Source organism: Odocoileus virginianus, chromosome 1 (assembly GCF_023699985.2).
Source record: "Odocoileus virginianus isolate 20LAN1187 ecotype Illinois chromosome 1, Ovbor_1.2, whole genome shotgun sequence".
Classification (NCBI taxonomy): Eukaryota; Metazoa; Chordata; class Mammalia; order Artiodactyla; family Cervidae; genus Odocoileus; species Odocoileus virginianus.
In genome coordinates this window covers 59,719,422-59,736,839 of record NC_069674.1, presented here as the reverse complement: position 1 = coordinate 59,736,839, position 17,418 = coordinate 59,719,422, and the positions used below count along the sequence as shown (strand labels likewise).

The window sequence follows — 17,418 nt, the reverse complement described above, 5'->3', positions numbered from 1 at the left end:
CAGGAGCTGAGAGAGGCGAGGAAGGGCTTCTCCTCTAGAGAAGAGGCAGTGTGACACTGCTGACATTTTGATTTCTGCCTTCTGGCCTTCAGAACGGAGACAGAATCAATTTCTGCTGCTTTAAATCACCCTGTTTGTATAATCTGTTACAGGCAGCCCTTGAGAATGAACATAATATATATCAATGGAACTATTAGCATTAAAACTTTTCTCTCTACAAGCAGGTAATGGGATTCTCCTAGATAATTATAAAGTGTAATATGATTAAAGCTACAAAGAAGTGTGTAGCTAATTCATACTATGGTTCAAGAAAATCTTCACATAAAAAGTGACACTTAAGCTAAGATTTGAAAAATGAGTATGACTAGCCCAGAAAGAGAAACGGAGGAGGTATATATTTATAATGAGGATTATAATATTTATGAAGTATAACTTATGAAGGATATAACATAAAAAATGTTGCCCATAAGTATATGAAAATGTGTTTGAGTTTACACAAGTATGTGTGCATTTCACAGAAGGGTCCAAGGATCAGCAAACATTGATAACATTCTAATAATTTTTGATATCTATAAATAAGGTGAATTCAGAATCTGATTAATATACTATCAAAAAGGCCAGCAAATGTGATTTTTAGAAAAGGTGACAAAAGAGCAATCCAGTTGTTTCACTTATACACTGCTTGCCTAAATCAGTTTACTTTGAAACCACATTTAATTTAATAGTGAGAATCCTGAAGAAATGGAGACTTGCCAGTTGGCTCTGAATACTGCTAACTAGGGGTGAATAACAATGGCCCCATGAATCATTTTTAAATTGTTAAAAAAAAAACTTTCAATAAAAAATTCCTCTGCATCACACTAGTTGCGGATTTTTACATCAAAGAGATGTCTGGATTCATCATTTCATTTATAAACAGCAATTCAGAAACTCTGACATTTCTGACAATGATGCCAAACACAGGCAATGAAAAAAACTGCAACTAACCCACATTCTTGAAGTCGATGAAACTTGATAGGAGAATGTAAATTAAAATTTTATAACCTTAAATAATGCATTAAATAGCTATGGTTACCTGGTTTAATAAGAAGCATAGGCTTGAGTGCTCTGGAACAGTAGATCAGAGACTGGTTACTTAGGAACAATTTCCTTTTATATTGCTCAATATTCAAATCTCAGTTCAAATATACTAAGAGCAGGACACTAAAATAAAAGAAAATTTGAAGAGTTCTCATATTGTGCTAAAGTGGGTAGGTTTTGTTTATACAAATATTTATTTCAGTGCTTCGTGGAACGTTTTCAAAAGAGTTTTGACTTTCTGAATATGGGGTGGGGGCGGGGTGGGGCGTGGGGAGGGTGGGGAGGAATGCTCCTTAGAGGATGTCACATCTCTCTGAGATAGAACAAATAGCTGTATTTACTGTTTTTACCCTGTGTTTAGCACTCTACACTTATTCCTTCTCCACTAAGGGCTTGAAGTAAAACAAGAAAGATATAAAATGAACAACAATGGTTATAGCTATTATTATAGAAACAGGGTGAACAATCTCTTCTTGAAGAAGTTTACAGATGGAACTACTGGGGGTGTCTAAGCTCTTAATAAATATGATCAGTTTATGGAGGAGATGACCCTGATAAGCATTTGCCAAATCAAATTCCATGGAACACTAGGGTCTCATTAAATGTTAATAGGTGCTATTTGAGAAAAAGATAGTGCAGTTAAATATTTGGGAAACTGTAATGTAACATTTATCTCTTTAACAGCCACAAAAATTTGTATGCTAAAAAGTCCTGAAGTAAGAATGCTTTGACATTCTATTCAACTCAGTATTTGCACATGAAAGTCTCTTTGGTTAAAATACTTTTTCCACCTTAAAAATCAATGGAGTCCTGAAATACTGTCCCTAAAAACATAAATAGCATACTAAATTCACATCAGCCCTACCTACTTCCATCACACAGATGAACAAAAACAAGAACACAATTTTCTATGAATGTATCTCAAAAGTATGATGTCAAAGAAATGAAGTTCTTTTCTGTCCATTACTTACAGGTTTAATTCATTTTTAAATTCATTTAGACTCTAAGAACATGTAAATCTATATGGTTGGATGTACTCTGAGTTTCATTAAATGAAAGTAAAACCAAACTGTGCTCTATTTATGGAAACAACGATAACAAATGATACTTAAAAATACCTTATTAACAAATGGGGAACAATTAACACTGAATTTTCATCTGTTTTGTCAAAAAAAAACTAAGATGTTTCAAAAGGAAAAAGACCCAAGACAGGAATCTTTCTCTGTGACATCAAATACCCACGTAGTCTAGGGGTCATGAAAAAGAAAGGCTATTATCACCTTATACTTGAGAATTATATTACAACTGGCTGATTATTCACGACTAATGAGCGCAGGGTTAGGAGTTCAGTGGCCAGATGGGCAACTGTAATGAGCTGCCTGGAGCTAGGGCCCTGCCGGCACAGCCCGTCCGCGTGGCAGGGGCCCGACAGCAGCAGTTTGGCTCTGCTCCAGCAGGGACCACCTTGAGCCAGCGGCTCTAAACCAAGTCAGTCTTGTTGGCTTCATCTTCATCTGGGTCTGGAATGCTAGTCACTGGGCATGTGACTCATTTCTCAGAACGAAGCCTCAACTTGTATCTCTTTTTTAGTAACTCAGCCTTCAACCTGCTGTCCTGCTTCTGTAAACTGTCTGATTTCATACCTCACCCAGAATAAATGTCTCTGTGAACCTGTTTCCCTAAGGCTTTTTAACTGACTTGAATCCTGTCTCTCAAGTCCAGTCTTCTTGTGAGTGTGTTCCTGTTACTGACAAAGACCCTCTCCTTGACCAAACTTTACAGTCAGGTTCCTCTGAGTCTTTTTCTTGATCAGGCCACGCTAGACCTGCATAGACAGGTTTTAGCAAGAATCCTGGTAAGTCAGTCTGGAAAGAATCCCCCATTCTCCATCTCTGACGGGGTTCCTCTGTCTCTACTATCCTCCAGGTGATACCTTACTACCCTGGCAGACCTTTGGCAAGGGTCTTGCTGAGTCTGTATAACCCGTGAAACTGTGTCCTCCTAAAATGCAGTTGCCCTGCTGAGTTTATGACTACCTCTCTATCTGAAAATTTATTCCCTTTCATGTCCCCTCTGACCTCAATCCTGTGCTAACTGAACACTAAACAACCAGAGTCAGGTGACTAAAATTGCCGTTGTTGATATTATCATTAACATATAAACTCAGGTTCTTTCTCCAGGGCAAGATGAGCTAATAGACCCCCGAGCCATGGATCACCTGGCCTGAGAATTGTAAACCAGAGACATCCTAACTCCCAAAACTACGATTAATAAATGTCACAACCAGCTTCTTTCTTCTTCCCCTTTAAAAAACCCCTAACTCCAAGACCAAGTTGGAGCGTTTGTGAGACTTGTTTCTCCTGCTTGGAGCCTGGCCGGCGATCAATTCTGACTTTGCTGCAAACTCCGGTTGTTAGAGTTTGGCTTTCTGCACCACAGGCACATGGACCCTTTGCTCCTTTACACCAGAATGTCCCTAATGTTTCCTATTAGGAATTTTCTATCACCTAATCTACCCAACCTGTTCCTTATCTAAAAATCCCACTAAGAATTGAGTCCAGTTCTATATTGTGGTCTCTTCCCTTCCATTCCAATAGCTGCTGAATAAAATCTATTTTTTTACCCCTTTACTGTCCAGCTCTGGTTTTCTTTAACATTACCAGACACCAGACTTTCTACCTATCTGTGCTATGATGCCTGTTTTGTCATCATTATGGAGTTCTCTGCCTACTCTCTCAGGGGCTTCCTGATGACAGAGCCCAAGCAAACCCCAACCTATCAAAGAAAGAATCTCCATACACAGCCTGCTTTGTCCTGGAATGTCTTTCAAATCTCAGGAATTCCTTACAGGACTGATGGATCACCTGACTTTATTAAAGACAGCATATAATTAAAGTCTAGTAATGGCAACCCATTTCAGTATTCTTGTCCAGAAAATTCCACGGACAGAGGAACCTGGCAGATTATAGTCCATGAGGTCGCAAAGAGCCAGACACGACTGAACACACACCCTTGAGTCTTCAGTATCTCTTTCTCTGGCACATACCAGTGCCTCCTGACTCAACTTTCCCTCTTAAGTATGTTATTATCTGATTAAAATTTGATCTTATCATTTCCTTTCCTCAAGTCTGCTGAGTCAGGATCTAACATTTGAAATCACATCATCTGCCTCAAACTGTTCAAACCTCTTTTCATTGTTCCATCTACCTAACATTTTCTCAGGGCAAAATGAAATGAGTTGTTACCTGATGCATATGCCTTTAGTTTTTCACTGTTCCTTCCCTTTGCCTAAGCCTAGGATGCTTTACCTTATTTCTTCATGTCCAAATCCTACTCAACTTCAAGGCCCAGCACCATCTGCTGGGTACCATCTCTTTCTTGCTCAACTCTATTCTGATCACTCTGATGGTCCTTAACACGTTCTACTTTGTAGTACAGGTACTTATATCTCATTATCTTTCCTATTAGACCATAAAACCCTGGACTACAAGACTTATCTTGTTTCCATCTTTGTATTCTACAGCATCTAAAATACAGAAGCTTGCACACAGTAGATGCTTAATACAGTTTTTTGAATGAACTAATTCTCAGTTCTATCAAAGCCCTTTCAGATTTGCATCATTTATTAAAATATGGAAAGGAGAAGGAATGGGGTAAGATGAGACATGTCATAATGATCTATCCGTAATCTCTTGGATTAAGAAACTCTAGAAGTTATCTGTTGCCTGTGGCTCTTCACCAATTTTCTAACTTGATACACTCGATTAGTGACATTAACATGTGCAACTAATGTGTATTTAATTCCCAAGGGGAAATCCAGATATATATTCTTTCTACACAGAATCTAGAATTAATGTATAATTAGACTCCCTAGATGTTAAGTCTGTCTTCTCTTTCTTTTGTGGATGTATGGATGATCAGTTGAAAGAATGCTAACAAAGAATCCCCCCATTTGCATACCAGAAAATCTTAAATATGAGTGCAAATAACTTCTCTAAAACCACAGAGCCAGTCAGAAGCAGAAGAGGGATTAAAACCCAGATCTTTTGACTCCTTGTGAACGCACCACCAAACAATATAGTCTATGATCACTGATGTTGGAAAAATAACTCAAAAGTCCCGGTAGATTACAGCATTACTTTCCTTCATGAGGATGCATATTTATAAAGCTTTCAAAAGTCATCCATCAACTAGTATGTAAGCAATTCCAATAAGCTTTCAGACTCTTTTTCACTTTCCTCTTCCCTCCTCCATTTGTGAAAATTAGTTGTATGGTGCTTTAGCAAAGATAGCTTGATTGATGTTATGTTACTGTTCAGCAACAGTTCCTGCTATTAATTGCTTTATAATGGTAATTACGATTTGTTGTACAAGATTATTTTCTTTTCTAATTGGCTATTACTGGTGAATAGCAGCTTGTTACGTAACAGAAAGACTGTGTTAAATAAATAACCACAATTACAATTCTGAAGTCCTTCTCTTAAAAACAAATCGAAGTTTTGAATAAAACCACTAAAAAAATTGTTAAAGGCAGGGCCTCAGTAATTACTTGGGGGAGGGTTCATCTTTCAGTTTAGAAAAAAAAAAACCACGAAATAAGGACAGTGTTAGGGAAACCAGGAGATGGAGCATGCATTTCCTTTCTTTAAAAAATAACCATGTTTAAAAGCTTTATTCTGCTCAGCTCCTCAGTCAATGGGTACAAATTGCAGATTCAAATGTTTCCAATTCTTCCCAGAGTACAATATGGAAACAGAAAGGACTTTCCAATTAGCTCTGGTAAAATAAGAATGTGGAGCCCCACCAACTGCACTGAAACATCCTCAAGGATAAGGCCAGGGTTCTTCTTCATTTGTGCCCCATACAGCACCCAGCATGGAGCTGACTAACAGTCACAACCCCTTCAACAGCAAATGCCATCACAGCACAGCACTGTCCCAGAAGGTGAGGCGATCCAAAGCTATGCGTGACAGTCCCTGTCCTCAAGGGGGTTATCATGAGACCAGGGGTTCGTCTTGATTCAAACTCTAATGCTAATTAGCCTGTAATCATTTTTTTTCCATTTATTTTTATTAGCTGGAGGCTAATTACTTTACAATATTGTAGTGGGTTTTGTCATACATTGAAATGAATTAGCCATGGAGTTACATGTATTCCCCATCCCGATCCCCCCTCCCACCTCCCTCTCCACCCGATCCCTCTGAGTCTTCCCAGTACACCAGGCCCGAGCATGCATCCAACCTTGGATGTCTCATGCATCCAACCCGGGCTGGTGATCTGTTTCACCCTAGATAATATACATGTTTCGATGCTGTTCTCTTGAAACATCCCACCCTCGCCTTCTCCCAGAGTCCACAAGTCTGTTCTATACATCTGAGTCTCTTTTTCTGTTTTGCATATAGGGTTATCGTTACCATCTTTCTGAATTCCATATATATGTGTTAGTATACTGTAATGGTCTTTATCTTTCTGGCTTACTTCGCTCTGTATAATGGGCTCCAGTTTCATCCATCTCATTAGAACTGATTCAAATGAATTCTTTTTAATGGCTGAGTAATATTCCATCATGTATATGTACCACAGCTTCCTCATCCATTCGTCTGCTGATAGGCATCTAGGTTTCTTCCATGTCCTGGCTATTATAAACAGTGCTGTGATGAACATTGGGGTGCACGTGTCTCTTTCAGATCTGGTTTCCTTGGTGTGTATGCCCAGAAGTGGGATTGCTGGGTCATATGGCAGTTCTATTTCCAGCTTTTTAAGAAATCTCCACACTGTTTTCCATAGTGGCTGTACTAATTTGCATTCCCACCAACAGTGTAAGAGGGTTCCCTTTTCTCCACACCCTCTCCAGCATTTATTGCTTGTAGACTTTTGGATAGCAGCCATCCTGACTGGCATGTAATGGTACCTCATTGTGGTTTTGATTTGCATTTCTCTGATAATGAGTGATGTTGAGCATCTTTTCATGTGTTTGTTAGCCATCTGTATGTCTTCCTTGGAGAAATGTCTGTTGAGTTCTTTGGCCCATTTTTTGATTGGGTCATTTATTTTTCTGGAGTTGAGCTGGAGGAGTTGCTTGTATATTTTTGAGATTAATCCTTTGTCTGTTGCTTCGTTTGCTATTATTTTCTCCCAATCTGAGGGCTGTCTTTTCACCTTGCTTATAGTTTCCTTTGTTGTGCAAAAGCTTTTAAGTTTCATTAGGTCCCATTTGTTTATTTTTGCTTTTGTTTCTAAAATTCTGGGATGTGGGTCATAGAGGATCCTGCTGTGATTTATGTCGGAGAGTGTTTTGCCTATGTTCTCCTCTAGGAGTTTTATAGTTTCTGGTCTTACATTTAGATCTTTAATCCATTTTGAGTTTATTTTTGTGTATGGTGTTAGAAAGTGTTCTAGTTTCATTCTTTTACAGGTGGTTGACCAGTTTTCCCAGCACCACTTGTTAAAGAGGTTGTGTTTTTTCCATTGTATATCCTTGCCTCCTTTGTCGAAGATAAGGTGACCATAGGTTCGTGGATTTATCTCTAGGCTTTCTATTCTGTTCCATTGATCTATATATTTTGTCTTTGTGCCAGTATCATACTGTCTTGATGGCTGTGGCTTTGTAGTATAGTCTGAAGTCAGGCAGGTTGATTCCTCCAGTTCCATTCTTTCTCAAGGTTACTTTGGCTAATTAGCCTGTAATCATTTTAAAGTTCTACCTCCAGACTGCTGCAGTAGTGGCAGCAGTTGTGATGATAACAGGGAGGTCATATGACTTGTTAAAGGTCACACAGTTTTTAACTCACAGCTACTTTGGAATCCAGGTTGTCTAATTCCAAAGACTCACAATTGCCTCTTGGGATATACCTTCATCAACATTATTCATCTCTATCTTCACAGTATATCAAAGCTTACACAGTGCTTTCACATATAATGCCTCACTCAACCTTCCAAAATATCAGTAAGGTAATTAACCTGCAGCATTTTTATGAGATTGAGGCTCAGAGAGGTTAAGCAATTTTTACCCCCCAAGTTCACACTGTGACAAAGCAGCAAATTCAGGATCAAAGTGCAGATTTCTAACTCTTAATCCAGGCTTTCCTTCCACATATTTTTACTCAATGTATTAATTTAAATGTATTACACATAAAGAAAGTCCCAAATTATCCCATATTATATTATATTATTAATACTTAAAATATTCTACCATTTATTATTGAATCCCCCCTAATGTCCCTCTGCACCCTTGATGAAGCAAAGGTTTAAGTCCTGTTTAATACTAGAAATTTTACTTGGTTCCTGAAGACAGCACCCAACTCCAGTTAGCTATTTTACAAATAAATGACACTAGTCACAAAGTCCATTGGCTGAGATGCAAAGAAGGCAGAAGACTGATCAGTCGAATCCATCACCACTTCTTGAAAAAGCTGCCCTGCTCACCTTCGGGTCAAAGAAGTCAAAACAACACACTTGTTTCAGCAAGAGATGGCAATTCTTCAAGGCACCGTCAGTGAAATGACAATCCATTAGGTCTCATAAGTTCGTTAAATAAATCACAGCAAAACTGAACCCCAGTTTGTGGCAAAGTTCCCCATGAACAGTTAATAGAGGTATTTAAAGATTCAAGGACTGGAAGGACAGTTTGGGTACACTTCTTATTAAATGCTCATGAATTTATGTATAGAAGAAAGTATGATTTTTATTTTTCTTTTTTCACAGAATCAGATTTTATTTTATAGTTTTCAGCATTACAGTAACTGATCCTCTTTACCTCTGCTCGCTTCCCTTTTAAATGAACTCTTTGATCCCTGGCAGAAAGTCCTTTTAGGGAAAGACTTTTCCTTCAGCTCATCTGTCTGACTGGAGAGGAAAGAGTTTTCAGGTATCAAATGGTGATGAGCATCAGGAAAGTATTAATATGATTTTTATTATCAGTCTGGTCAGTATCATCTTCAGTGTTTCAAGATGGGTTGTAAATGTGTATGTGTTGTGGAGGCTGGAACTATTCTTCTCCATGAATGGAATATCTATGTCAGTATACTAAGAAGTGTAGATTAACTCAGTGTCTGATACAAGGACTGACCAAGTCCCTTAATAGAAACCCGGTCATAAAATGAAAAACAGACATTAAAGGTGTAGCACTCAAAATCAGCATCTGCACCACCACTGGCACACATGTTGGAGGTACTCCTGAAACTAAACTGAAGTAAAAGCCACCATTTATTGAAGGCCAGGAATTATACCCATCATTTCACTAACTTTTAATATTCTAGCAAGACAGACATGATTAGCTCCCATTGTTCATAGGTGAGAAACTGAAGATCAGAGGTTGTTTAACTTGCCTGTGGCTGGTTAAGTAACCAGGGTTTGATGCTAAGTTGGCCTGATCTCTTTTCTCATACTATGTTGCCTTTGTATAGTAACATAAGCTTTAGAACAAATTTATGTTTCAGGAAAGTCTGTTTCAGACCTCATCCAATGGACTTTAGTTACTATGAGACATCTTTCTAATAGTAATTGGACTAAAAGTTCTCTTTCAGTTACTGTGTGACCTTGTGCCAGCTGCTCTTTGCACCAGTTTCCTCCTTTGTAAATAAAAAGGGGATAATATGAATATCTATCCCAGGGATGCTGTGAGACAAAATAAGATCTCCAAAAGCATTTGAAACAGTACTTGGCACAATGATTGCTCAACAAATGTTAGTTACCATCAGCATCATCATTATTATAATATCTCATGTTAGCTACCATCAGCATCATCATTATTATAATATCTCCTCTTAATATCCTACAAGTTGGGTCTCATGTACATTTTAAAGGAAAACAAAGGATGTTCTAAAGAAGGCCCCTTCAGAACCTGACATCAAACCCAGCAGCTATAATTCTTTTTCTTCCTTCACACCCTCTGGCCTGTACTTTCCAGGCCATCTGCGTATGGAAGGTTGTTTGAGCTTCTTGCCCATGAGTCTAAATGTGGGTGGTGTATGTGTGAAGAGCTGGGAGCTAGGTATGAGGGGGCTGCACTGGGCAGAGCTGAGAAAGGGTATAAAGATAATACAAACGGCCTTCGGAGCACATAGTTGCAATACCAGTACAGGGCACCAACAGACACTCTGACAAGCCCTAGGAATGCATGGGCAGCCTAAGCAGTTATCACCACTACATTCCTAAGCTTCCCCTTGGTTACACCATAATTTGGACTGCTTCTAAGTGAAGCAGAGTAGGCAGTTTTACAATTCAATTAGGCATATTTTTATACTTAATTCAACTGATATTTACTGATTTCTAACTTTGTAAAAGGAAGTATGTCAGTCTTTCATAAATATAAAATTCAATGAAATAATCACAAACTCTGCAAGGTAGGTATTATAGCTATGTTTTCATAAATGTAGCAAATGTGCAATAAATCTACCGCACATAGCTACTAAATGTCAGAACTGAAATTTAAATACAGTTTTTCCAAGACAGGCTCTAGTCCTCCTTCCACTGTCATGTCAAATATATGAGACTGGACTTAAGCCTTAATTCTGAAAGATGACAACCTCTGGAAAACTGGGTAACAGCCACATAGATAATGGAAGACAGATTTCAAGGTCTATGTAGCAGTTTACTCAGTTAGGAGTGCAAGGTTATAAAGGACAGGTCTGAAGTATTCTTTCAAAAATTTAATCATTATCTAAAAACTAACCCTTCACTTAAAAAAAGACTGAAAAACTATGCTAAAATGCTAACTGTGATTATCTCTGACCAAGTTGACACTTCATGATGATATGCTACATTTTCCAATTGGTATGCATAACTTTCACAAGCACACAACATCTACTGAGTTTTTTATTCTACTTCATTTCCTCTGCTTAAAACAGCAGTCATTTTAAGTACTTTGGATACATTTCAAACAGATTCTAACCATTAAATTGCTACAGAATGTTAACCACACACAGTTCTGATAAGCACTGGATGTATAAACATAAGATAAGACACTTCTTACCCTCAAGAAGCTCACAGTCTACTGCTGTAGACAAAATTGCCAACAAATAACTAAAACCCATCATGTTAAGTGAGATAATGGAGACTTGGGAAGGAAGCAGGGTGTCTGACGATGAGGCTAGAAAAGTCGATTAAGAACCTTAAATGCAATGCATCAGAGTTACACTGAAGATGTGAAGTGAAGATTCATGAATATATTTGAGTTTTGGAAGGTGGATTAAGAACAGAAAAATCAAGAGTCAGTGAGATCAATATGAAGGTTTTGCAATCATCCAGGCTAGAATTCGGTTCAGGTCAAACATTTATTAAACACTGACAAGATGACAAGAACAGGGTCAAGCAGACAAAAACAAAAGACATGGTTTTGGTCCCAAAAGCAGAGTCTGGAGCATGGGGGATATGCATTGTAAGTCCAAAGAAGCATTATCCTTATCATCATCTACTGGGCATGCATTTGTAGGGAAAAAAGTTGACTCTATCAGAATGCTACAATATGGAAGCACAGATTAACTGTCAGAAGAAATCACCTCCATCAGAAAAATTTCCCCAGTAACCTCCCCAAACATGAGAAGTGTTGAGTCTATTTATTATCTGTTCCCAGTTTTAGGGAAAAATATGAAGTCCTAGTCACTGTTTGAATGTTTGGAAGGTGGTGGTGTGTCTGATCAGAGGATTCCCTGAAGGAAGATGGAGTCTGGCACACAGACCTCAGGGAAGGTGTCATACCTGCCTGCACACGACAAAGTGACTCATTCCAGCAGAAATCTTGCACAGTTGGGAGGGTTTCTATAAAAAGACTCCATAGTTCCTTCTGTCCCAGAATATTAAACACACAGATTGACATTTTAATTAGAATTAGAGGGAAATCTTTTAAAAGAGACAGTTTTTAAGAAATTAAAGATTTTTACAGGGAAAGACATAATTGATAACTGAACTGGCTGCTTAGCAAAAAATATGAATATGTATACTTTTAACATCTGTAGTTTCACCCAAAATTTGTATCACACTTTACAGACTTTGAAAAGAATGTGGATAAAGTCACACGATACATGGGTTATCAAAGGAATTCTTAACGACAACTTTACCTTATGACCTAAAAACCAACCATTAGTGAGACTACTGGGCAGTTCTGAGTCAGGGTGAAGCATTTTTTTCTGGTACAGATAGCAAATTCACTGTTCAGTAGTTTCATTGAAAATAAACTGGAATCTAAAATTACGCTTTCCATCAGATACTCAATTCACTCTAATAGTCATCTAAACATTTATCCTGAATTAATGATGGTAATCACAGTTTTGTAAGGATCTGGAGAAAAGGATATTTATATTATTATTGGTGGGAATGTCTACTCACTATTGAAGGGGAAAATCTGACATCTATCACAATTATAAACATGTGTCACCTTTGATCTAATTTCTTAAGAAATATACACCCAGTGGACAAGGATATGTATGTAGAGCTGTTCTCTACATTAGTGAAAAACTAAAGCTACACTTACATGTTCATTAACAGAGGAATGGTTAACATATGGTGCATTCATATCATGGAATACTATGGGCACAGTTATTAAAAACAATGAAGCAGCAGATGTACTGACATGGAAGAATGTCTATAATAGAACACTGGAAGAAAGAAGGTGGCAGGTCTTTAAGCTTACATTGAATGATCCTTTTTTATTCAAAAGAAATAAAAACCATACAGATGTGTGTCATACATAAAATTTATTGAAAAGAATACTTACCAAACTCCCAAGAATTGTTACTTTGGGACTGAGACTGTGTGAGGGGCAGGAACTTTGATTTTTTTACCGTACACATCTCTGAATGGTTTGAATTCTTGGTGATTAAAAGTTTTATAATTTTAAAATGACTAATGTATTTAAAAGTTACACAATGCTTTTGAAAGGCATACCCAATTTTCTTTTTTATGAGTTACTTTGTGAGATAAATTTACCAAAGATTCCACCTTCAAATGTTAAACAGGTAGCCTTTTGGAACTTTGAGAATCTGGAAAACTTTTAGTATGTTACCATAAGATAAGAGTTGACTATATGGCATATCCCAAAATGAACTGTTTAGGGTATGAATATAACACAATATTTAAGAATGGAGCTTACTGAAAATTTCTACAAAGAGGTACTGAAATAATTTCAGAATTAGGGGTTTCAATGAAGTGGGAATAAGTAGCACTAACTCTGCTAAGACAAAAATTTAAGACTAAACGTCAATTTAACCATGAAAGCACAAAAAAAAAAGCAAGAAATTAACAACAACAACAAAAAAAACACCAGTGACAAGGATGAAGAACCACATTTAAGCCTCAAACCACATTTGTTATGTTAGGAAGTTAGACATGAGCAGCAAGGGAGGCCTGGCTGAAAGGGATGCAAGCTGATCTCTAAATTCCATCCCAGACACACCCAGGAGAGTTCACAGATATGCTACAAAATAACCAGAGACTTTTCAACTCTTGCACATGTGCCCTAGGGACACAGTGAGTAGATACAAAATAATCAAGGGGCTTCTCCAAGCAACCTTAGGCACTTAGGAGCCCAGTAAGGCTCATGAACATTCTACATCTAATTATAACAGACTGAATTATGAGAGGACACAAACAACATATCCTGCATATGTTACAACTGTCAATCAGCCTTGAGTATATGCCCATTTGCATTCCCTTTCATTGACTGGTGGTGGGTACAAGTTCTACTTTGCACACACCATAGGCAAAAGGGAGAGACTGGAAGTATGAAAGTGGGACACCGAACAGGACCAACAGGAAGAGGAGAACTCCTTTGGAGTCAGTCTGCTCCCATGTTTTAGGAGTGTCTGTCTGTCTAATAAAAGATCTGTCTGCCTGAGCCAAACTGAACTGTAACTAGTCTGTTATTCTGTACCCTTTAGTCCATCACTCTAAGTTTTTGGTGTGACAAGACAAGAAACTAGGAAGAGAAATAAACTGACCTTACAGAAAAAACATCAACAGACTTCCCTGGCAATCCAGTGGATAAGACTCTGCAGAGGGCAGAGTTTCCACTGCAGGAGGCCTGGACTGGGTCCCTGGTCAAGGAACTAAGTCCTTGCAAGGTGTACGGTGTGGCCAAACAAAACAGAAATCAAAAGGAAAAAGACAACTAGCTGTGTATTTATGTATCAGACAAAAAAAGAAGGGGGTAAGGTTGGTGATACACAGACTGTAAGGATACAGCTATGACAAACTAGACCGTGTATTAAGAAGCAGAGACCTTTTACTTTACTGACACTTTACATCACTTTACCGACAAAGGGCTGTCTATGGTTTTTCCAGTAGTCAGGCATGGATGTGAGAGTTGGACCATAAAGAAGGCTGCGGGTCAGAGAATTGATACTTTCAAACTGTGGTCCTGAAGAAGACCCTGAGAGTCCCCTGGACTGCAAGGAGATCAAACCAGTCAATCCTAAAGGAAATCAACCCAAAATATTCATTGGAAGGACTGATGCTGAAGTTCCAATACTGTGGCCACCTGGTACTAAGAGTTGACTCACTGGAAAAGCCCCGAATGCTGGGAAAGAACAAGGACATGAGGAGAAGTGGGCGACAGAGTATGAGATGGTTGGATGGCATCACTGACTCAATGGACATGTGTTTGAGAAAACTCAGGGAAACAGTGAAAGACAGGGAAACCCAGGAAGGCTGCAGTCCATGGGGATGCAAAGAGTTGGATAGGACTCATTGATAGATGGATAGATGATAGATGGATAGAACAACAACAAAAGAAAGAAGCTAGGGATTCTAAAGATAACCTCCTCAGCAGGTTTCAAAGTTTGATTTTTGCTCTCTATACTGGGTCAGAAGACAACCTGAGAGTCAAGCAAAGCCAAAGTAGCTGCGATGACTTCCTCTAAAGCCTGACTACAAATTACCATTTCCTTTCCTACTGCTCTAAGGACCCAGAGTTTGGGAAGATCTCCCAGGCTCGACGTTCAATCCTGGAGAACGCCCGGGGCAGTTGACATGGGAAGAAGCTGTGAGAGCCATACAGACTTTCCCTTCAGAGGCTGCTCCAGCCAACAACTGAGAAAATCTGTAAAGAGCAATGACCAACCAGTCTGCAAATGGAAATCCGCCCGAACCCAAATAAAACCTATCTCCCGAGGCCAAATCAAGCAAACCGAGGCAAGAGTAGAGTACTGGCGAGGAAAGAGGACAGCTAACTTCAGAGTTACAATCACACACGCGCAAACGTTGACCCATGCCCACTCGGCAGCGAGAGTAAAGGTGGGAACTCCACACGTAGGACAGAACCCAGGGTTCTGCGGATTAGGCCATTTCATCCCATTTTTTCTTCCCTCCCAGACAGTCTCCAGCAAGTAGTCTCCTCCCACCCCATCCTGTCCCGCGGGGCTCCACCCGTGGCCCCCTCGTGCTCAAGTGGCCTTAGAGCTGAGGTCCGTCCAGCAGTCAGCTGTATTCCAGGTCTGACAGAAACGAAGACAAAAAACCATTTGCACCTCAGAGGCACCGTACTCACCCTCATAACTGACACCGCCGGCTCCACCACAGTTGCCATCACTGTCCCCCTCTTGGGTAGCAGCCCCCTGGGTCTTGGGAGCAGCCATTACGCGGCTGAGAAAAAAAAAAAAAAAAAAAGGAGGGCCGCAGAACAGGCGCGGGACCAATGGAAACGCGATTGGAAACGAATTCCCCACTGACGCGGCTTTTCCTCCACGCCCACTTCGCTCCGTCACGATCTGGGCGAATAGAATGTGGCGAGCGGGACGTAGCCCCGCCTCTAGCCGCTAACTCCCGCCTCCTTCCTGGATGGAGCTGTTGCAGAACTACGGTTCCCAGCGTGCTGCGGGGCGCTAGGCAGGGAGGGCTAGAAGAGGCGCTGACGGGCGGGGGTGCGCTGGAGAGTGCCCCGGCTTGTTCGCTTAGTTCAGTGAATCAGAACAATGACTGCGCCTCCGGGTTCCCGGGAGCGCGTCGGAGGACTGTGAGCAGCCGCCGCCGGGAGAGCGGCGGGCGGCGCAGCCTCGGCCGTGCGGTGTCAACGTTAGCCGCGGGAGCCTTCAGCGCAGACCCTGCCCAGAGACCGCAGCCCGCGCGGAGCCGCGGGGCTCCAGCGCTGCAGCCGCTACTCGGGAGCTGTGCATTGTTGTGAGCCGGAGAAGGGGCGCGGGGATTACAAAGCCTGAAGACCCCGGACCCCTGCTTAGCCATGTGGATACCTACGGAGCACGAGAAATACGGCGTGGGTGAGTCTCCGCGGGGCGAACTTTTATTCTGCTTTGGTCCTAGTCCGAGCGAGTGCGAATTTCGCGTCCTTGCCCCTGTGCCCCTCTCGCTCAGCCCGGCTGCAAATGCCTAATTCTGGCATCGCGCTGCGGGTTCGGGGCTTTGCTCAGCCACCTCCTGGCAGAGGGGTGCGCGTCGGGGTCTCGCCCCTCAACGCCGGATGGGAGCTCTCGGCACGGGCTCCCAGAGGGAGCGCCGGGACGGCTCCGGGGAGCGCGCTGCCAGCCCGCCTGCTGTGGGCTCTGCCTGCGGAGTTTGGAGTGGCTACCGGGCGTGTGTGTGTCAAGTTGGAAAAGGAGGACGGACGGCTTTCCTCTCCCTCCTTCTCCTTTACCTTAAAGATGGCAAGGGCTGCAACGACTTCCCAGGGTGGAGAGGGAGACAACAGTCGCGGAGAGAGAACATCCCCAAAACAGAAGGGAGGCGCAGAACCTTCCCGGTGCCTTCCACATTCCCGGAGTGCGGACTGTGGCACCGTCCTCAGAAGAGCCGCTCTGACAGTCCGGCCCGAGCCTTCCTCCTCCCTCCCATCCCGGGTTACCCGGTGTGTGTGTGTGTGCGCTCGGAGAGGCGGGGGTTATTGGTAAATTTCAACATCTGCGCCGCTCTGCTCTTTGGTCTTTGGAGGGGAACGGGTATTTCAGCAATGTTTTTACTTCTGACCACCCTCTCTGCCCATGGTGGGGGTGGTGCTGGAGGGCAGCTGTGGAGTGTTAATGGGGAGAGAGGCTCCGAAAGCCTGGGTCTTCGAGGCAACGAGACAGCTTTTAGGAAAGACTACCCTGACACGGGTGTTAGGAGGAAAAGGAGCAGGGTAGCGCTCGCTGTTCTGTGTAAAGGTGAACAACAAAGGACATTAATACTGACGGATGAATACAGGAGTCTCCCTTCCTTTCCCTCCTCCCATTTCAGGCGGATTACAGTTCCCGTTTTTGTTGTTTGATTTCAGCTGGGTCGGTCCTTGACAGTTACTCCTTTTAGGTTGCGACTGTTAAGAAGGAAGGCTCTCTGACAAGCCTGAAGCAGCCAAATGCAATTATAACCTCTCAGAAGGTTTGACAGAGAAAGTATTATGATTTTATAGTATAA

General features: G+C 41.1%; 2 protein-coding genes across 3 annotated transcripts in view; one reads left to right on the top strand and one right to left on the bottom strand.

Annotated features, from left to right (window-relative positions):
• Nucleotides 1–16,812, bottom strand: part of ZNF277 (zinc finger protein 277) — a 132,747-nt gene extending 115,935 nt beyond the window's left edge. The window contains 2 exon segments of the mRNA XM_020889389.2: nt 15,563–15,657; nt 16,664–16,812. Coding sequence (XP_020745048.2) covers nt 15,563–15,657; nt 16,664–16,734 — 166 coding nt within the window. The 5' untranslated portion in view covers nt 16,735–16,812.
• DOCK4 (dedicator of cytokinesis 4) overlaps nt 16,152–17,418 on the top strand; it is a 470,931-nt gene continuing 469,664 nt past the window's right edge. For both annotated transcript variants that reach the window (XM_070468527.1, XM_070468524.1), the window contains exon 1: nt 16,152–16,289. In XM_070468527.1, coding sequence (XP_070324628.1) covers nt 16,253–16,289 — 37 coding nt within the window. In that variant the 5' untranslated portion in view covers nt 16,152–16,252. The remainder of the gene's footprint in view (nt 16,290–17,418) is intronic.